A 23,096-nucleotide genomic window follows, 5' to 3' on the forward strand; every position below is an offset into this window, starting at 1 on the left:
GCACCCTCTGCCCTGGTCTGAGAGCCTCTGCCTGCAGATCCTTATAGCTGCCTTTAGCCCCCCTGGGTCTCTGCCTGCAGCACTGCTCTATCCAGGGTGCTTGCTGCCTTCAGCCTGCAAGGCAGCCAGTTATTCTCCCTCCTCAAGCTCCAGGGAGTGACTGAAGCTTCTCTGCTCTGCAGCCCTTCTTATATGGGCCTGCCGTGGCTGGCTGCTCCTTGAAGCCCTTCTCTGATTGGCTGCCTCCTGTGCAGCCTCCCAGGAGGCTCCCTTAGAGCCCAGTGTGGGGCAGGTGCCCTATCACAGCACTTTTCTGAACCCTTTGCAATTTCTAGACCTCCCCTTTTGAAACATGGACATAAGAACTAGAGGCAGTGTTCCAATAATGGTCTCATTAGTGCTCTTTAGTCCTCCTTGGTATTTCCTGGCTAATTCAGTCAAGGAACACGTTGATGTGTCAGTGGCAGTTTCAAATACTGTTTCGGATTTTCTTGTATCCAAGATCTGAAAACACTTCATAAAAATGATTATGTAAGCCTCACAACATCCCTACAATGTGAAGCAGATAATTAACTGTAGCTGGGACTATAGCACCCATTACCCACAAAGCAACTGGACATATAGGACAGAGCTCACTGCATCCACAAAGCAACTGGGAAGTTGTTTGTGGATGCAGTGAGCTCTGTCCTATATGTTGGAAGCAATAGTACTGCCTACTTAAAGACTTTGGACTGAATGCTGCTGGACTCACACCCTCTGCAACCCAGAGAGTTTTAACTGGGTTGAGCTATGTGGTGTGGAAATCATAGAATATCAGGGTTGGAAGGGACCTCAGGAGGTCATCTAGTCTAACCCTCTGCTCAAAGCAGGACTAGTCTTCAGACAGATTTTTACCCCAGTTCTCTAAATGGCCTCCTCAAGGATTGAACTCACAACCCTGGATTTAGCAGGCCAATGTTCAAGCCACTGGGCTCCCTCCCCCCATGTTTTTTTAGAGCTGGTGGGAATTTTTGAGCTTTATATTTCTTCCCCACATCCCCTCTCCCTTCAGAAGAAATTTAAACCTTTCAAAAAAATTTGCAAGAAAGAGGCTCAACCAGAATAGCCAGTGGTTAGGGCACTAATCTGGGAGCTCAGAATCAGGCAGATCAAGGGGTGAACCCAGGTCTTCCAGGTGAGTGTCCTCATGACCAGATTATTGGCTAATCTAGATGGGTTTCTTTCTCTCCAACAGAAACTCCATCCTGGACTTGAGAAAGTTTTGTTGACACTCATAGGTTCCCAGGAAAAGTTCAAATGTTGATGAATTTTCATTTTCCAGTGACCCACTGTTTTGTCAAAAAATTCCTGATGAATGGTTGCTGTCCTTGATTTCATTGCTTGTGTGGCACTTTCTGAGCTAGTCTGTCCTGTGATATAAATATATGTATATTTAAGTAGTATTTTGTTCAGGGTGGATGTTCATTCAACCTTCAAACAAACTACTGTGGCCAAAACAAACATCCGCTGTTACAGTCTATTCTGTTAATAAGAAAACATTCCTCCTGCTGTTGTACCAAAGAGGCAGGGATTATCAGCTTTGTAAGAAAAGGTCTCTGGTTGGTTGAAGCATTTTAGTGCATTAAGGACAGTATGGATTTACTGCCAGACTCCTAAAGATGTTAAGGGGATAGATGGGGCAGCTTCCAATTTATCCCTATCTTGTGTAAGAAAAATAAAATCTTAGTTGACATTTATCTTAACTTGTTCCTAACAGGAAAAAAAAGGACAAAGGGAAGGCTGTTTTACGCACAGGCAGGTTTCTCAGTGTTTCAGCATAGCGTGCAAATAATTAACTTTTCTTTACGCCTGTGCTTTAAATGTAGGCTGTTTGTGTCAGTGACTTGATGTAACATTATTCATTTGCCATGAATAAAGGGATTGTTGCTTTAAATACATATAAGGAGACTACTTACAATCTGACTCAAGGTTTCTTAACTTTTTCCATACTATGAGCCCATGTTGCAACCGATTTAAAAAAAAAATTTTTTTGACCCCCTCTCCTTCTCAATTAGCCTGGCAAAGGGAGGTCCTTGGTGTGTGATTTTTGAGTCTTTCTCTGTTTATTGGGGAGGGACTGCTGGAGGTACCAGGTTTTTTGGGGGGTGGACAAAGCAACAATATTTGGTTTTGTAAATAAAGTTTTTGTAATAGTAGAAAAGCTAAATGAAATAGGCCATGAAGCTGCTACAAAATCTCCTCCCAGCGCATGCTGCTGCCACCCTCTCTCTGGCTGCTGTCAGCCATATTCTCAGTGATGTGCTGATCCCAGCTCCACCTTCTCTTTATTGATATTTTTTGTGGTGAGGCTCAATATAAATAATTCCACTTACAGACTATCCTTCCTGCCTTGATGCTCATGTTAATAGCTTCTTTTGATTCATTTTGCAACATGTATCCCTGAGCTACATATAAATAGAAATTGTAACAGCCCCATCTGTTCTCAGGCATGCATTTGTGTGGCACAGCATTTGAAAAATCTGAAAATAGCATTTCTCCAGCCTTTCCAGAAGCCTGAAAGAGAAAGTTGGTAGGAATCTAAAGATATAATACTCCAAGGATTGCCATCTAATCCTCATAAGTACTCTAACGTAAGGCCATATTCCAGATCTGTTAAAGTCAAGGGAAAGATTCCAGTCAATTTCACTTGCAGTGGAATAGGCTCCATCCTCAAAATGGCTCAGAATTCTTGTTCATTTCATTGGTGGAAATGGCCACTCCAGTGTATTCTGACCTCCCAACTAATGCAGGCCATAGTGATTCCTGCAGCAAGCCCATAGCATCTGGCTAAGGTAGAGCTAAAAGACATTCAAGACATCTAGTCTTGTTGTAAAGATTTGCTGTGAATGAGAAGCTGTTCCAAAGGTTATAAGAACATAATTTTAAGCACATAAGTAGTCCCACTGATGTCAATGAAACTACTCATGCCAAAAGTTATAAGTGATTAAGTACCTTTTTGGACTGGGTCCACTGATCCTAAGAAGAAGGAATCTTCCCAGGGTGAAATAGTGTGAGATTAAATTCCTCAATAAATGCCCCTTTCTACAAAACTTTAAAGCAAAAATCTTTCCCCCCACTTTTCACTATGACTCTCTATGGCATAGTCTGTATCTGAACCCTTTGTAAATATCCTGTTGCCATTAATGCAGTTTTGTTTAGGAGAGCAATTTGCACAATATACGACAGACGTGTGCAATGTGGATGAGAGAGTTGGATATGGCCCTGACTCTGTTTCAAGCACGTGCTGGAATTTTCTTATTCCCTGCAGGTTATATATAGATCAATATTTTAAAGTTTCTCAACTGTATAAAATTTGGACAGATAATGAAATGAAGTAGCACATTACAGATAATCAACATCACTTCTTTTCCTTCTGTGCAGTGTAGGTGTGTGTGTTCTTAGTAGTAGTTGTGTTTACAAGGATGTAAGATGGATGAATGTAGGAATTGCCATACCGAATCAGAGTAGTAGCCATCTATTCCAGTATCTTGTCATAGACCATGAGCAGTACCAGAGGATTTCAAAGAAAATGCAAGAATATGCAATGGGCAATTATGTCATATACCTATTAGTTTATGCAACAAAGAATCTTAGATCCCTTTTATAACTCTTGTTTGGAACTCCGTGAGTTTAAAATAGTGTTGTCATTTTTATTTTATTTTTTGTATTTTGTGTAATAGTAAAATTAGAATAAATATATTTGTAAAAGTTATCTGAGAAGGAAACTTGATATCTCTAAAATCAGCCTAAACACTGTAATCTTGCCAGAATATTTTAGCCTTCAGACTTGCATCCGAAGAAGTGGGTATTCACCCACGAAAGCTCATGCTGCAAAACGTCTGTTAGTCTATAAGGTGCCACAGGATTCTTTGTTGCTTTTACAGATCCAGACTAACAGGGCTACCCCTCTGATACTTAGCCTAAGTAGTCTTACAAGCTGAAAATGTAAACAAATAGTGGCAATTCAAAGGGTTCTTTGCAAAGTAATTTATTATAAATAGTATCAGAGGGGTAGCCGTGTTAGTCTGGTTCTGTAGAAGCAGCAAAGAATCCTGTGGCACCTTATAGACTAACAGATGTTAGTCTATAAGGTGCCACAGGATTCTTTGCTGCTTCTATTATAAATTAGTATTTAACTTGGACAATAACAAACGGTAACCCCTGGGGCGTTGTAGTGGTTTTACCTGATTGGCAAGAGTTCAGCTTTATTTCCTTTCTCCAAGGGTAATTAGAGGCAGAATGTTGCAATCTTTTGTTGTTCAGCACTGTGGTCCTTTGTTAGAAAAAATAAAGGTGTTTCTGAAAAGAAATCTGTTCCAAAGAATCAAATCACAGTTTGATGCTCTCTCTTTGTGGGACATTTCTTTCTTCAAAGAATGGACTAGTGTGACTTCTTGCCATTTAAATATCCACTTACCTTTTTCACAGTTGGTTGTGGTTGTATCAAAGAGCCAAATATAAATATAACTTTTGTGTCATTGGCTCTAAACTGCAACTTTGCAAACAAACATTATGCCAAGGTGAGCCTTTGCTAAAAACATCATATGGCTGCGAAGTCAAACACCCAAAGATGAAGAAATGGAAGAACTGAGGTTGCCTATGGAACATTAGTTCAGTCCATTATTCATATGCATTATGATAGTCTTGATTCATGTGATCACATACTGTTTTTTTTCTACAGGATCCTTAACTTTTGAGTGTTTAACTTTGCAACTTCAGGTTCTTTTTAATGTAGTTTTATTGTGTTTATAACAAGCATTTATTAGGCCTCAGGTTTAGGTAAGCCTCAAATGCAGGTGCACAATGTTCTTGCTTTTGCTAGGAAAATCTTTCTCTCCAATTTTCAGATCTTGTCAGTTTAACTCTTCTCTCTCTAGGTCAGTATTTTTTTAGCATCATTACAAACATGCTAATGTGCCTCACTCACAGCTACCCTAAAGGCATGACCTGAAGTGTGATTCTTGATTTCTTCATTAAACAACTGATTTTCCTCGGGCCCCGTTGAAAAGAGGTTACCGTAGTATATGACAAATGAGGATGGTGTATTTTTCAATCATGGTAAGTGCGATGGGTTGGACCCCCCTTTTGGGGTGCCACCAGATGTGCTGGCATCCCACTAAGCCTGCCTGTCTCACCAGCCTGGGTTTCCCTCACTCTGTGCTGCTGTGACCAGCTCTCAAGCCCCTTTCCAGCACACTCACAAGTAGAGACACACCCAACTGTGGAATCACACAGAGTCTGCAATCAGCTGTCTGTGGGAGGGCTCAGCTAGGGGAATGGCCAGCACTTCTGTGTACTCACCTCTGGAGTGTAAACCCAAAATTATATTGTTTTACGCTGTATAGAAATCCATATAGCGTAAGCTCATGAAATTCGCCCCCTTCCTCAGTGTGAAGTGCGCAAACTGGGTTTTTGTATAACAAGAAATAAGTTTATTAACTACAGAACGTAAATTTTAAGTGATTAAGGGATAGCAAACAGAGCAAAGCAGATTACTGAGCAAATAAAACAAAACACGCAAACTAGGCTTAATACACTAAAGTATTAAACTAAATTACTAAATGTTGTTTTAGGCAGATTGCAGAGTTTCTGCAGCTCAGAATTCCAGTTATTTCCCTTCATAGGCTACACCCCTATCTCAGCCTGAACTCAGCCCCTGCCTTTCCCCAGCTTAGTTCCTTTGTCTCTTTGGGCGCTTTCAGCAGTCTTCCTTCTTGGGCCGGGAATGGAGAAGACCCCAGATTGACTAACTTCCCAGCCTTAAGTAGGATTTACATAAGGTGGGAACCCTTTGTTTCCAGTGGAAAAATACCAGCAGTGTCCAAGGTGGTAGTAGGTGACATCATCACATGACCCTGCATTGTCAAAGCAATATCTCAGGAAGCTTCTCGGGAAGGTGGGAGGTTAGTATTTTCAAAGTTCTATGGTGGTTCTTAAATGGCCCATTCAGGCTGATTGTGTACTGTTTTTAACTACATGGGGGAGGGGGGAATGAAGCAAAATCTGTGGAATTGTGGAGGTTCTGCTAAACCTAAATTTCTTAAAGCCAAATATTGTAGCCCTTAATTTAGCAAAACTGTCCCTGGAGACATTGAGGCTCTATATAGGACAATAGAATATGTCCTCAGCAGTTGGTTAGTACAATTTTTGTTTAGGTTTTAATTTTTTTCATGGACTTTTTTCTCTGTTGGCTATTTAATGAGTCCTAACTATTATGAGATATGATCTTCTCTCTATTCCCACCAACTGGAATTACTGTGAGAGAAGCAGGTCTGATGATTTGTCACCATAACTGGCTGACTGAAACCCTTAACAAAGCCCATGAAATATATGTAACAAGAAACAGAAATTTTAGAACCTGCACCCCTAAGTAGATACCTTGAACATTTGTCACATTTGTTCGTTTAAATAATAAAATTACTTTTGTATACACTCCTGGAACCAGTTGTACCCTTTTCATTGGTTTTCCTGAGCAAACTATTTCTGCTTTCCTCATGGGCCTTTGCCCGCCCCTGATCTAGGAAGATAAACTTTTTGGCCTGAGGGCCACATCGGGTTTTGGAAATTGTATGGAGGGCCAGTTAGGGGAGGGGGCGTGCCCCCCCCCCCCCCTTCTCACCTCCTGATGGCCCACTCCCAGGACCCCTGCTCCAAACAAGCATCCCTTTTCCCTGTCCCCTGGAACCCCTGCCCCTGACTGCCCCCTGCTGCCCCATCCAACCTGCCCCCCCAGATCCCTGCCCCCATTCAACCCCCCTGTTTCCTGCCCTCTGACCGCCCCAACCCCTATCCACACCCCCGCCTCGTGACCACTACCCCGAACTCCCCTGCTCTCTGTCCAACCCCCCCTGCTCTGTGCCCCCTTAACACGCTGCCTGGAGCACCGGTGGCTAACGGCGCTACAGCCATGCACCACATTGCACAGAGCACCAGGTCAGGCTGGGCTCTGCAGCAGCGCTGCCCCAGGAGCTGGCAGCGGCGGGGCGAGCTGAAGCTGCGGGGGACAGGGAACACCAGGGGAGGGGCCGGGGGCTAGCCTCCTGGGGTAGGAGCTCAGGGGCCGGGCAGGAGGGCCCCGTGAGCCGCATGTGGCCCGCGGGCCGTAGTTTGCCCACCTCTGTCCTAGATACATTTACTCATTGCTTCTACTGTTCTAATCAGAATCAGGCAGTAAATCTCTACCCCCATGCTCAGGAATAACTTAATTTCTGTGTTTAATTGATAGACTCTTTTTAAGACATTGGCATAGATCCACTTCAGACTGTGCTTCTCTGCCAAAGAACAAGACTGCACTAATATATTTGACAATTCTGAACATAAATTCGTTGCAGCATTTGTCTTTCCTAACAGTACGCCATTCTACTCGTACTGGGTCTGTGTATGTGGACTGGTTTGAAACAGAAGTACCATTTTCTTGAGATTAATGGTTACCAAAAAGTGAGTGTTTCAGACTTCTGTGGCAGTTAACCTGTTATAGTATGACACATCAAATCCTTTATGGCAGTGGCACATAACCAAGCAATTTATACCTCATGTGGGCATTGAGAAATCTCTCACCTCAGCGTCCCTGACGTCTCTTTGCTATTCAGATCTATATTAATGTGCTTTGCCAGAGATAACATTGAATGCTGTGGCCTCGCCAACAGCAAATGGCCAAAGGCATTTCTACCAGCCATTGTTGTTTGAGAGGTCCAGATGGACCCTATTGTTATGCATTGTTTGACAATCTGCTGGCAGCCTTGCTTGGTGGAGGGTGATGTTATGGTGCAAATTACTATTTCAAAACGCATTCCTCTTCCCACCAACGTGACTTCTGTATTGCCCAGGTTCAATTTATGCCATCTGTGCTCCATCCATTCACAGCAAGTCTACACTACAGAATTAATTGAATCAATTTTACATGTGTGAAAAAACCACATCCCTAATTGACATACGTTTCCCCAACAAGTGCCAGTGCGGACAGGGCTATGTCGGCGGGAGACACTCTCCTGCTGATCTAGCTACTGCCCCTAGTTGAGGATGGTTTCATTATGTCGACGGGAGAGCTCTCTCCCATCGGCATAGAGTGGCAACATGGGAGACATTACAGCGGTGGATCTCCGAGGTATGTAAAGTAAGACATAGCCTCAATTTCACTGTGTTTTAAGACCTAAGATCAATTAGTGTCATCATGAATGTTGCTCATTGTGACTGTAATTACATATAAACATGATTCAAGTTTGCATTTAAAGTGCCATACGTATCTTGGGAGTATATGAAATAACTGTTAATGTCTTCTAAACATTAATGATATATTTGTATCTAATGCAATAAGGTCTCTTTAAAAACACAACCATGAATGCCTCTATATGTATTATTTGCCCCTTGACCTGTGTCTTGCAACCTCAAACTTGTGTGAACTGTTTTTAAAAAAAAAAAAAAAGGGGGGGGGGAGTGGGGAGCAGTCATACTGTTTTTTCCAAAGCCACAAGGTAGAATCAAGTAACTGGGATGCCCCTTGCAGTTGGTCATGTATGGAATGAGAATAGATTCCATGCGTGATTACATAAGTAAGACTAATAGCCTTGTGGTTAAACTCCAATCCTAACTATTCAGTAATGTGGTATAAACGTGTCGATTAAGTGCAGGAGAGCCAGTTATGCAGGGCATTTTTCCGCTTGATTCACATCAAAGCAGAGTTACCAAATATTTCAGCATCAACACAAGGTCAATGCGGTGGGGGTGGCTTTTAAAATCTGAAAAGTAATCTGAAAAGAAAATGTTGATTTATAATCCACCTCATCGCAACAGTCTGATCATAAATCATGCCATGTGTCTAATTTGGTACTTTATAGTGCAAACACTACCAGGCATAGTGCATACAACCATGAGTAGTCCTAATGAAGTAAATGGGATTATTTGCAGTAGTAAGGGGTAAACCTGGTAGTTAAGTGTGAAAAGGATCAGGCTGTTAACTTGTAAATTCCTCAGGGCAAAAATCTTGTAATTTTGTCTGTAAAGCGCCAAACACTCCTGTGGTGCTGTATAAATAATAAACAAAACAAAAAAAGGAATATACAGACACCCGGTTTCCCAATTTAATACTCAAAGCAGGTGAATCTGCTCCATAGGTTTTATGCCTCCTTTAGCTTAGAATATAGTGCTGTGAATTTCCTGTAAATGGGGGTCATGACATCGATCCATCCAGCTCAACATCAGTTTGGCAGCCACTCTGTCTCCCCATCAAGAGACCCTTCTATTTATAACACATGAAGTACAGTGTGGTGCCAGGGTTTTATGGGTTGATAGCTGCACTTCTTCCATCTTTCACGACTGAAGACAAAGGTTGTGATACAGAGTTACTAATTCACTGATCTTTGGTGTTTCAGTGGTGGTTTAATGTGCCATTTCACATCTGCCATTGCTCCTTAGTTACACTGGTTGAAGAAGGCTAATAAACGTACAGAAGATACAGCTCAGTGTTAATATTTGAAAAAGCAGGTAGATAGACTACCTAATGGTTAGCAATATCAAAATTGCTAATCATTCTGGATTATAGGCGGTTGTAATTATTTTTCTTCACTGTGCTACAGCTATATTCCATGATCTTGAGGTCTCCAATAGTTCCGTCCTGGTCTCACTGAGAGCTTTGTTGTCAGAGTTCAAAAGCTGCTACTTATTTCTAGTACAAATTTATATAAAATATCAAATCAGATTCTCATCCTTAGTTGACATAAATCTGTTTAACTCTATTGACCTCAGTGATGCTATGCCAGTTTACACCACCTAAGGACCTGGCCCATTATCTTTCCTGTATGGCTATGTATTAAGTAATACAACTCTTGAATGCAAGAGTTACTGCTAGGTAATTTTCTGTAGCTTGCGTTTTCAGATTTGCAAGGTGTGAAGCTGCAAGGCAGTGGATAATCAGCCCATGATTCAGTATGTAAGAAGTCTGGCTTTATAACTGGTAGTGCCAATAAACTCTTTAATGATGGTCTAATGCTTGCCTAAAATATTTCTTCTGTATGCTATATGAGACATGGGACTTGCTTACACACCCAAGTTGCACCAGTTTGACTTTCAACTGCTGTAAAAAACAATTTAATTGAACCACTGCAAACTCCTGTGTGTACACACATCAGTTTAAATCAGGCTTACTCAGGATAGTAAATTACAGGTGCAGGCTTAACCAATAAATATCAAGAGACACAGTTTCATTGGTTTAACTAAATCAGTTTAACGCCACACTTCCTATTAAACCTGTGCAACTTTGTAGTACAGGCCATAGAAAATATAGGAGTGGGGTGTGAGATGAAAAGGTTATATTTGGTACTTATTTCTGATGACCAGTAGAATTCTCTGATGACTTTGCTACTTATGAGTAATGTGGTCTTCCCAAACTCATGCCAATAAAACCTTTTGACTATCACTTACCATCCTGTATTTTATCTAATATTTAAGTCAATAACTTTTGTTTAATACTATGTCAATTCTTTTTATGCAGACTTTAATCTGATTAGTAGCATGTGAAAGAATTTAGCATGAGTTTAGTGTTTATAACACACTTTGTTTCATGTTAATCCACCATTAAGCAGTTCCATTAGTCCACATAAATTCCGGCTTCCTGAACTTTATTTTATGGCCACTGGAAGGTGCTGGCACTAGAGAAAATAAATTCAGTGTAGCTATTTAAAATGAACCACCTAATGACACCCCTCCCTCCATCTCATTTACTTAAGGTTCACTGAAACAGTCCAGGTGTTGATTTGAAGATAGTACTTTTAAAAAATCGTGTGGTAGTTTCAAAAACACAGCCTGCTCCCACTGAATTAAACGAGAGTTTCATCACCCTTCATATTTAACCTTTTAAATTTCACTTACACTAATTGTTGTATCCTTAGCTATATCTATTGTGCATGTCAAGCTTGGAAAAGTTTGAGACATCATATGCTGACTTCACAGTGGCTGCAAATCCAGTCTTCCATTATCCTGATCTCACACTGTTCTCCAAAAAGTGCTTCTATGCTTGTTTCCTGCGATGCTTAAATGCCATAGTGATCAACATTAAAAAGGCTTAAGACTGAATATTGGCCATAGCAGTAGAAGTAGCTTCCTCTAAGGTTCCGGTCAAATGGAGCAGTGAAATAAATGTATAACTTTAAGTATGTGAGTAGCCCTATACGTTGCAACTTATGTTTAAGCAAATACTTAAGTAGGTTGCTGGATGGGAGTCTAATTCTGCTTTTGTTACTGTTACATATTTTTGTGTGTGTAAGGTAATTTTGCTTGTGTTCCCATTTCTGTGTTGTGTTCCTAGGACTTTGTCCTACAAGGTGCTTAGCGCTCTGGTTCCAATCAAGTGGAATATTTAGGCATGTTGCTTCACTTTAAACATGAGAGTGGGACTGCTTGCATGCTTAAAGTCAGGAATTCTACAAAACATTTTATGAATACATTCAAAGCAAGAGGAAGACCAAGGACAGGGTAGGCCCGTTACTCAGTGAGGGGAGAAAAGCAATAACAGGAAATGGCAGAAGTGCTAAATGACTTTTTTTTTTTTCCCCTCACCAAAAGGGTCAGTAGCGATTGGATATCTAACATAGTGAATGCCAGTGAAAGTGAGCTAGGATTTGAGGCTAAAATAGGGAAAGAACAAATTTAAAAATTACTAGGGCTGTCAAGCAATTAAAAATAATTAATTGTGATTAATTGCACGATTAAACACTAACAGAATACCATTTATTTAAATATTTTTGGATGTTTTCTACATTTTCAAATATATTGATTTCAGTTACAACGCAGAATACGAAGTGTACAATGCTCACTTTATATTTTGATTACATATATTTGCACTGTAAAAAACAAAAGAAATAGCATATTTCAATTCACCTAATACAAGTACTGTAGTGCAATCTCTTCATAATGAAAGTTGAACTTACAAATGTAGAATTATGTACAAAAAATAACTGCAATCAAAAATAAAACAATGTAAAACTTTAGAACCTACGAGTCCACTCGATCCTACTTCAGCCAGTTGCTCAGACAAACAAGTTTGGTTACAATTGCAGTAGATAATGCTGCCCACATCTTGTTTACAGTGTCACCTAAAAATGAGAACAGGCATTCGCATGGCACTGTTGTAGCCGGCATTGCAAGATATTTAGCCAGATGTGCTAAAGATTCATATGTCCCTTCATGCTTCAACCACCATTCCAGAAGACATGCGTCCATGCTGATGATGGGTTCTGCTCAATAATGATCCAGAGCAGATTTTCATCATCTGAGTCAGATGTCACCAGCAGAAGGTTGATTTTCTTTTTTGATGGTTCGGGTTCTGTAGTTTCCACATCAGAGTGTTGCTCTTTTAAGACATCTTGAAAGCATTCTCCACACCTCATCCCGCTCAGATTTTGGAAGGCACGTCAGACCTTGGGTCGAGTGCTGTATCTATCCTTAGAAATCTCACATTGGTACTTTCTTTGTGTTTTTGTCAAATCTGCTGTGAAAGTGTTCTTAAAATGAACATGTGCTGGGTAATCATCCGCAGGGCCATCTTTAGGACATGAGGGGCTCGATTCGAAAGAGCTGCCACCGAAATGACACTGGAGAGCGGCAGCGATTGAGCTGTCGCCGAAGATAGCAGCGGCGATTCAGCGGCAGCTCAATCGGTTGCCACTGTTTCCAGCAGCACTTTGGCGGAGGGTCCTTCCTTGGCAGCAGTTGTCTTCCGGGGCCTTACCTTGTGGGGCCCCTCTTCTGGATGCTGCGGGGCCCGATTCATGGGAATTGGGGAAATCAGCCTAAAGCTGGCCCTGATCATCCGAGACTGCTATAACATGAAATATATGGAAGAATGCAGGTAAAACAGAACAGGAGACCTACAGTTCTCCCCCAAGGGGTTCAGTCACAAATGTAATTAACATATTATTTTTTAACGAGAATCATCAGCATGGAAGCATGTCCTATGGAATGGTGGCCAAAGCATGAAGGGGCATACCAATGTTTAGCATATCTGGCACATAAATATCTTTCAATACTGGCTACAAAAGTGCCATGCGAATGCCTGTTCTCACTTTCAGATGAAATGGTAAATAAGAAGCGGGCAGCATTATCTCCCATAAATGTAAACAAACTTGTTTGTCTTAGTGATTGACTGAACAAGAAGTAGGACTGAGTGGACTTGTAGGCGCTAAAGTTTTACATTGTTTTGTTTTTGAGTGCAGTTATGTAACAGAAAATCTACATTTGTAAATTGCACTTTTGTGATAGAGATTGCAATACGATACTTGAATGACGTGAATTGAAAATACTATTTCTTTTGTTTATCATTTTTACAATGCATAGATTTGTAATCAAAATAATATAAAGTAAGCACTGTACACTTTGTATTTTATATTGTAATTAAAATCAATATATTTGAAAACATAGAAAAACATCTAAAATATTTAATACATTTCAGTTGGTATTCTATTATTGTTTAACAGTGTGATTAAAAATGCAATGAATCGCGATTCATTTTTTTTTAGTTAATCGCATGAGTTAACTGCAATTGACAGCCCTAGTCATAATGAATTATTTTAAACAAAAAGCTAAGCAGCTGCTAAATGTTCCAGGTGCATTCAGGTGGAATACATCTGCTCTGCTGTCAAATGTACAGTACATGACAGTTAGTGGATGACAGAAGGCAAAGCATAGAGCTTGGAAAAAGTTTTCTGCTTGTGTGTCAAATGAATACCCAGAACAGGCCCCTGCATCCATCCGTACAATTTAGCACTCTTCTGCAGGGAGAAGCCTCCTATCTTGCTACCCTTCAATCAGTCTTTGGTCCTGCTCAGTTGACCTGTTTCTCCCTGTCTTCTGTTGAAGTGAGGACATCAGATTAAGTATTTGATGTATCCATCCATAAAAGAAAGATTTGCTCCTGGTCAAATTACTGAAGGCATATAGTGTGAATGGTGATAGTTTATCAGCCAAATTAGGACTATCTGAGGTCTATGGAGTTTGATCTTGAAGTGAGGCTTTCCAGTAGTTAAGGTCAGTGACTCTCAAACTTTCCAGACTTCAGTACCCCTGGCAGCAGTCTGATTTATCTTGCGTACCCCTCACTTAAGAACTACTTACTTACAAAATCAGACATAAAATACAAAAATGTCACAGCACGCTATTACTGACAAATTACCTACTGTCTCACTTTTATCATATAGTTATAAAATAAGTCAACTGGAATATAATTTTTGTACTTGCATTTCAGTGTATAGTATATAGAGCAATATAAACAAGTCTGTCTGTATGAAATTTTAGTTTGTACTGACTTCTCTAGTGCTTTTCATGTAGCCTATTGTAAAACTAGGCAAATATCTAGATGAGTCGATGTACCCTCTGGAAGACCCCTGCAATGTACCCTCTGGAAGATCCCAGGGGTACGTATATACTTGGTTGAGAACCACTTGTTTAGGCCCTAAACTTGAGGTGGGGAGTTAATTTATACAAAAATCTAATCTGAATAGAAATTTTTACATGGATGTAATTTTTTTCCAATTTCAATAATTAAAGCTGTTAGTGATAGTTGAGAACTTCTTTTATCAGAGCTGATTTAACTCATTTGAATCTCTTCCTTATTATGTTAGAAGTCTGATTAATGGGGAAAAAATGCCTTTATTTCATGGTTCATTTTACTGGTAGGTTGTGTTTTGTGATAATCCCAAAATATGGGCTAACCCACATATATTTTATATGAGACTTGCTCACTATTGCATTCTGGGGTTTTCTGGTTAATGTCACTGGGTGGGTTGGTTATTTGGTTTGCAAGGCACAATTTCTAATTCCACAGAATTATTTTTCATTCTTTAATGTAATGGATTATCATTTGCAATATATGTACTGTAGCTTTTTAATACAAATTCAAAGTTATTTCTGTTCTTTAATTCAATTGGGTACATAATGCTGAAAAAACTTCTGTTAAAACAGCCATTCATTCAGGCATTGTTGGTTAGTCAATTCAGACTTCAGTGTCATTTGGGAGTGATGTAACTGTTTGGGTCTGTGACCATTCTAATTTGTGTACATTTGAGGGCTGTAACTCATTTTAGCTGGAGAATATGGCATTCTGTGGAGCAAGGGTGAGCAGGCAAAATGCCTTCACCAAGGACGTTGGGCAGAATCTGTATTTCATTATGCAAGAATAGAAACGAAACTTTCTGTGCTATCACAAGTCTTGCCATGAGGTATTTTGAGAGGAATGTATAAATACTCTGCAAGAATTACACAGAGCTTTTCCTTGGCAAAACACTGCAAGGCTATATATTTAAACTCAGTAATAAATCTCCTCCTTCTCCCATAAATGTTACATATATCTTAAATGCAGCATAGCTCTGTGCTTTAAAGCCCCTGCTATTGCATATATTTTCCCCCTGCACTAATAATCATTGGTAATGGAGGTATTTGTATGCGTTTATCTTTATTTGTACATTTTCTATGCCTTTCGCCTCGCCTGTCATTGCCTAGCAGCACAGAGAAAACTAAACCTTCCTCCCCAAGTCAGTTCTACGCTCTTAATAATAATTTTGTTTAGCTTATGGCAAATAAGTTATGTATAAATTTTCAGGAACCAAGAACTTAATAGGGGTAGGCTCAGCACACTGAAGCTGACTGCAGTAGAAATGACCTTATGTTTTAAGTTTGGAGAGTTGATGCTAGTAGCAAAGGCAAAAAGCTTTGTGCTAGCCAGAGGTCAGTATATTCAGGACAAAATAGTTTTCTGAAGTCCTTTTCCCTTTGTCTTATGAGGTCCCAGGGATTCTCCAGATTCAGAGATCTGACTCTAGAATAACATTCTTGTTAACAGGATATTGAGATGTTACACCTCACCAGTACAGAACAGTGTTACAAACCGTGCTGTAAGCTAAAAACTGTTCTAGGTTTCTTGTCTCTAGCATGGTTTTGTGTACTGATTTCTAGTCTGGGTCACCCCTGCATACACCAGCAGCATTAGCACCCTACTAACAAAAGTCAAGTTTAAATCTCCTTGTGGCTATCCTCATTCCAGCACTGGTATAAAAGGCCCAGAAAGAGAAATTCTTTCCCTTTTTATAGCTCCTGGCTCCCTTTCTCTGTTGGTGCAATTAGCCCCAGCTGACCCATATGAACATTGCCGGGTGGCAGGGGTTCTTGGCACTCACTGTAGTGAGGACAGTCAGCCATTGTAACTTTTCTTGCTGGTTTTAACCCTCTCCCCCATGCCCACTGCAGAGTTTATACACCTTACCACACAACTTTCCCCAAGATACTGTGCATTGCAGGGTTTTTTTGTTTTGTTTTTTTAAATCTACTAGGCAATAGGAGCCTTCACAGTGGAATTTGTCTTCTCCTACACTTAATGGTATGTGGTGGAAGGAACCATTACTGGACTATGTAAAGGGTTGTTTTTTCTGAAGCTGGGGGTGGGGAAGCAGTTTGAGAAACCATCTCTTACTAAACTAGTGTTCCAGCCCCTGAACAATGCTGTCCTTGTGGGAACCGATTTGCGAGACAGTCATCAGTGTCGCAGTCTGCTGTCACTTCTAGATATTCCTGTGGGGATTTCTGCTAGGCAATGGCTCTGTCTAATGAGAGGGCAGCTGCCATTTCACAGGAACGGTTTCTCTTGAGAATGATCTTCTGTTCCAGGAACAGTTTCATGGTGTGGTTTTTGTTTTTACTTCAGCTCTTAGAACAGATCTCTCCTCTCCTTCCCCTCTGAGATCATTCTCAAGCTGTCAGTGCCAGAAGTGTGGCAGCATATCACTGTTTGTAGCCTCTCTTTGACCCTCCAGGATAGCTCTCCTGGAGAGGCAGTTACCAAGCCCCCTTAGTGCTGCAGGTGTGTGCTGTGGACACAAGTGAGGAGCTCAGTTCCTGTTGCCTTCAGAACTAGAATTCCTTTTAGTGAAGGACCTTGGGTTGCTATTGGATATCACAGCTCCTTCAAGGAGGATCATCTCCCATCGTACCTTCCCTCTGACACACCTCTGAGACACATGAAGGCAGGCTGCAGGCATGCATAAGAGAACAAGTTGGTAGGAATCTGAAGTAGAGCTCTGTGTAAGCGCAAAAGTATGTCTTTCTCACCAACAGAAGTTGGTCCAATAAAAAATACTGTCTCACCCGCCTTGTCTGACTAAATTCAAACATTCAAAGTGTGCAATAGAGGGATTGCCATCCTGTTTAAAATTCAGATCACAAAACAGCCCTAATGATGAAGCTGCTAAAGCGACTCCATAATGAATGTCTCTAGTAGTCCACTGAGCTGGGATGCTCAGTTTGTTCTCTGGAGTCCCCATACCATAGGACGCGATACTGGCCCTGGAGCACTAGATCAGCCTTGGCATTTGTTTGGGAGTTGAACCCCTTATTTAAGAAAGTCTTTAGTAATATCCCTAAAAACACAGGGTATCTATCTTATGGACTTATATGGCCCCATCACCATAGTGTCTGAGCACATCACAATCCTTAATGCTTTTATCTTCACACCACCTCTGAAGTCGGGCAGTGCTATTATCCCCATCTTACAGAGAACTGAGGCACAGAGACAATAAGAAACTTGCTTGAGATCACATAGGAACTCTGTGGCAGATCAGTGAATTGAACTCGGGTCTTCCAAGTCCCACATGGGCACCATAACTGCAGGACCAGCCGCCTTCTCTATTTTATTAGGTATGGTTATGCATAGATTCTAATGCTAGAAGGGACCATTGTGATCAGGGCCGGCTCTGGCTTTTCTGCCGCCCCAAGCAAAAAAAAAAAAAGGGCGGGGGGGCCGCTGGAGCGGCAAAGCAGGGGAAAAAACAAAAACAAAACGACAGCAGGGCCAGAGAATCAAAGTGGGGTGGGGGGGGGGGACAAAAAAACGGTGGGGCTGGAATGGCAAAGGGGGGGGGGGGAACTGCAGCACAGCCAGAGCAGCAATGCAGGGGAAAAAAAACAAAACAACATAAAACACGGTGGGGCTGGAGCGGTAAAGGGTGGGGGAGAACAGGGAGCTGGAGAAAGCAAAGCAGGTGAAGGAAAAAAAAAAAAGAAAGAAAACACGGTGCAGCCAGAGCGGCAAAGCAGGGTGTGGGGAACAAAAAAACGGCACAGCTGGAATGGCAAAGCAGGGAAGAAAAAAAACAAACCTGCAGCGCAGCCGGAGTGGTGAAGCAGGGTGGGGGAAAAACTAAAAAACCTGCACGGCTGGAGCGGCAAAGCAGGTGGAAAAAAAAACCAACCTCCGGCGCGGCTGGAGCGGCAAAGCAGGGGTGGGGGAGCGGCAAAGCAGGGGAGAACAAAACAAAAAACCCTACAGGGCGGCCAGAGCCAGGGGACTCCCTGTGCTGCAGAGTGCGCGCCTGGTCTAATGTGGGGGAAGGGGAGGAAGCGGGGGGCAGAGAGAGGAGGGGGGCAGCCAGGGCTTCAGGGGGGAGCTCACCACCTCCGCGCCGCCTGCCGGGAGGGCGCCGAGCTGCTCCGGTCAGCGGGGAGTGAAGGATGCGGGCTGCCCTGCCAAATTTGCTGCAGGGCGCTCCCCTCCTCCGCCCCCTACAGGGCGGCCAGAGAAGCAAACAAACAAAAAAAGTGTCAGTGCCGCCCTAGGATTGGACGGAATGCTGCCCCCTAGAATCTGCCGCCCCAAGCACCAGCTTGCTCAGCTGGTGCCTGGAGCCGGCCCTGATTGTGATCATCTGGCCTGATCTCCTGTATAACACAGGCCATAGAACTTTTGCAAGTAATTCCTAGAGCAGATATTTTAGGAAAAAAATCCAATATTGATTTAAAAATTGCCAGTGATAGAGAATTCACCACGGCCTTTAGTAAATTGTTCGAATGGGGTTAATTGCTCTCATGGTTAAAAATATACACTTTCTTTCCAGTCTGAATTTGTCTAGTTTCAGTTTGCCACCACTGAATCGTGTTACACCTTTCTCTGCTAGACTGAGGAGCCCATTTTCAAATATTTGTTCCCTTTGTGAGTACTTAGACTGTAACCAAGTCATCCCTGAACCTTCTCTTTGTTACACTTAAGAAGCTGAATCTAATTAGTTTATTACTATAAGCCAGTGACTCTCAACCTATTTACAATTGTGGACTGCATATGTGACCGACAATATGCTATGTGGACCGTATCCAATATATACCTCTATGGCTCAGTTGCTAGTAGGGCTTTGTGGTGGTCTCGTCCCTTGTAAGGACAAGTGTTTGAAGTTACATAGTCAAGTCACTAGGTTAATACCTATGAGCCTCTGAGCATGCTTAGTGTGAATTAAATATTACCAGAGGCTTAAGCAGTCTCATTCTGAGTTGGTTGCTCATAAATTTGTTAGCAAGTGCTGTCTTCTCTCCATCCAGTCTGCCTCATGAATGCTTTAACAGTATGTTCCCTGTAAGTGCAGCAAGATGCACAGATTGTATTTTTCTCACCTGTGCTTGACCTCACTGCTCTGTGGCCCTGAGGATGTCACATGGGCCAAAGCTCTGTGCCAATTGGGCCGCAGGTTGAGAATCATCGCTGTAACCTTTGTTTTCTAATCCTCTAATCATTTCCCTGGCTCTTCTTTGAACCCTCTTCAATTTATCTTTACTGTTTTTCTGGTGATGCTAACAATATGGTAGGCAACATAGCACTGGAAGTCCACTAGGATAAAGGAGAGAAACCAGCAGAACTATTGAGAAATGTGAACTACTGCAAATGAAACAAAATCTCTTCCTCTTTAAAAATGTGTTACTAACATCTCTTATTTTCAGAGGGAATACAAGATAATCCTTTCATTTCATTCTCAAAAGGCTGTGTGGGGAAAAATGTGGTGAAGGAGCATTCTTGGAATATAGGCCAAGGCCAGAAAATCCCTCATTGCCCTCAGTATTTATTAAACAAGCAGTCCTCTGGAAGTAGTATTTACTGAGAGAGTAATATAATGTAGGACTTTGAGGCAATAAAATGTATTATAACATGCTTCCTTCATAAACTTTTGCTTTAACTCCATTCAGAAATTAAATAAACTAGATGATACATTAAACTGCATTTAAATGTAATGAGATGAGTTCATAAAGAATCTGATTGTACTGTCTCTTTTATGATTGCAGAACCCAGAGGTATGGCTCTTCGGCAGCTGTTGCTTATTCTGGCACTGGTTTGTGCAAATGATTCTCTTTCTACAAGCGAAGGTGAGTTACTGAGTTTAAACATCTTTTGGCCATTGTTGGTGACGTCTGAGTTCCTTGGTCTCTGCAAAGTGTGTGCACTGCAGATTTTCTGAAAAGGAAAATGTAGCTGTTATCTTTAAGGCCATAGATGAGTTTAAGACAATGTTACAGCATAAAAGGAGTGGTGAATTTAACATACAGCCAACAATGCATGGCACTGGATGAGATGGAAGTGGGATCAGTGTTCGATATCTACAAATACAAAGAGAAAATTACAAGTCAGTCTAAAGCAAATTGTGCTGCTTGCAACTCAGGTTGGGAAACTACTGAAACTTCCTGGGGATATGTTCAGTTGCTGATTTAAGATTTAATGATTTAATAATCTCCACTTGTCTGAGATCAGGGCAGAGCTCTTTTAGTCTTATTTATCCTGATTCTTGAAATCCCACCCTGTGCTGATAGCACCTCTCTGGTGGAGATTATAAAAGAATTCTACTTTTTCAAAAAGAGCTTATTTTAATTTCATGATGCACTAATATTAAAATGGCTAGAAGTAAGGAGGAAGCATTTTCACGATGCAGATGTCAAGTTTAAAGCCAGCTCCATATGAGCAAGCCGTACAAGAAATTCTAGTAGGGGAAACTACTGAGAATGGAGTAAAATCAGTATAAAAGGTCTGAAAGAGGACACAGGACTGTTGATATTGTTAACATCAACTGGCCAGACCACTCATTAAGTCAGGTTGGAGACTTTAATATAGGCTATGAGGAGGAACATATGATCCTCCCCCTGTATATGGGGTTTTAGGTCCAATGGAACAACTCGGTACACAGATCCACTGACCACACCTCTGGCCTCCCACAGTTCGTCCTCTCCCCATCCCACTGCCTACACAGGTACGGATCTGTGGCAAGTTGGCACGCTAGGGAATGGGGGGAGGGGAACAGGAGAGAAGAGTACCCCATCCTGCTGAGTTTTCTCTGCTGCTTCTCTCCGGCACAACCCACTGCTTTTGTGCCTTCTAGAGGTAATATGAGGACAACATAGATTAAGCCCTTTGGGCCTGATCCCATACTCCTTCAGACTGAAAAATTCCCATTGACTTTCATGGGAATTTTATCTTGCATCAGACCTATACAGTTGTTTGTCTTTCTAGGCTCATGCTTTACCATGACTGTTCTGCCTTGTTGCCTTTGGAGAGCTCAGTAGACTGTCTAGGATAGCTAAATATTTGCTCACTTAAGATGAACAGGTGCCTGCCACTCCATAATGAGGCTTGGCAGGATTAGATTTTTGTTGGTAAACATCTATTTAATCAAACACACACTCAAATTGATGAAAAAATATTTCCATCAATAATAGAAAATTTACAAATAGGCAAACTAAGAAATGCTGCTTGAGCACTTCTTAGGGTTAAGAATGTTTCCTTTGTATATTTTGACAGGTACTATGACACTTTATATTTCGTATCAATAGTTAAAACTTTAACTTTTAAAATCTCATTGTCTACTGTCATTCAATAATTACTGTCCCCCCCCATTGTCTGACACCCCCCGTAACTTCCCACAGCTGTGAAAATTTAAATTGATAAAAATAGAAAAATGCTCAAAACAAATATTAACTATCAAATGTATTAAAAAAAAATAATTCTGGCAAGCCTATTTGTAACGAACCTCCAGAGACAGAGCTAAAGAACAGCTGCAAGACAGGCAGCTCCTTAAGGAGATACCCCCTGACCTTCTAGCCAGAAAATGTCAAGCGATCAGTTTTCAGATGGTTCTTTTCCATAAAGCTTTTGACTTAACAAGACAAGAACCAAAGTTTTTTGGATGGGAAAACGCACGTAATTCTTTACTTTTATTTGAACTGATCAGTAGCAATCAAATATAATATAAGCAGCAAAGAATCCTGTGGCACCTTATAGACTAACAGACGTTTTGCAGCATTCACCCACGAAAGCTCATGCTGCAAAACGTCTGTTAGTCTTTAAGGTGCCACAGGATTCTTTGCTGCTTTTACAGAACCAGACTAACATGGCTACCTCTCTGAAATATAATATAATATAATTACCCTACTGCCATCTAGATCTACTGTAAAATTCTCCTGAGTATATTTCTGACTCTTGCTGGTCAGGAAGTTTTCATTTTTCTTTAGCACTGGGTTGGCTGATTTTAATTTTGTTTCGAATTCTTCGTTGCTTGTTTTGTTCAGGTATAGTTGCTCTGTTTTGTATTTTTTACATTTGGTAGGCTGAGGCCAGCCAGCAATGGAAGCAGCAGTGCTACTGTCACAAATGGTGGAGGGTGATAAATGTAATGTGCGGGAAAACTTTTACTTCTTTTGTAATTTAAAGCACCAAATTGCTATAGATATACTATAGAAGTTAGTAAAATAATGAAGGTGGAAGGCTAGCGTCAGGGTTTTTTTATCTGTACTGTATCTTATCAACTTTACAGTGAAATTCACTTATTTGTAGAGCCAGCATAAGTCTCTATTAAATACTGCTAGAGAGGCTTGAAGTGGTGCTTCACCCGTGGGCTGGCCTCCTGCACAGAGTTAATTTCACCCTTATATAGCATCTGTTACCAAAGAATGCAGGTGCTATTGAAAACTATTTAATTTTTTAGCATTTAGTGATGATGTAAGTTATTTCCTGGGCTTTCCCCCATTTTCTGTTTGCATGGATCAAACTTTTACAGTCCATTGAGTCTGCTTACCCAAGAGATCCTTTGAAAATGAACGTGCATATGTAAGGAAACATAGATCAGTCTGATAGTCGCTGATGTATTTATTTTGCTACCCAAAATGGGCTGGAACCACTTTTTCTTTTTTTATGTCCTGTTCCATCATGTGATAACAGTAAAAAAAAAAAAAAAAAGGCTCTCTATGGCAAGCAACTTGATGGATATGACAAACAA

General features: G+C 41.1%; 1 protein-coding gene across 4 annotated transcripts in view; it reads left to right on the forward strand.

Annotated features, from left to right (window-relative positions):
- GHR (growth hormone receptor) overlaps window positions 1–23,096 on the forward strand; it is a 188,727-nt gene that overhangs the window by 75,289 nt on the left and 90,342 nt on the right. For all 4 annotated transcript variants that reach the window (XM_039545025.1, XM_039545026.1, XM_039545028.1 and 1 more), the window contains exon 2: window positions 20,119–20,199. In XM_039545025.1, coding sequence (XP_039400959.1) covers window positions 20,130–20,199 — 70 coding nt within the window. In that variant the 5' untranslated portion in view covers window positions 20,119–20,129. The remainder of the gene's footprint in view (window positions 1–20,118; window positions 20,200–23,096) is intronic.

The sequence above is a fragment of the Mauremys reevesii genome, linkage group 6, assembly GCF_016161935.1.
Source record: "Mauremys reevesii isolate NIE-2019 linkage group 6, ASM1616193v1, whole genome shotgun sequence".
Classification (NCBI taxonomy): domain Eukaryota; kingdom Metazoa; phylum Chordata; order Testudines; family Geoemydidae; genus Mauremys; species Mauremys reevesii.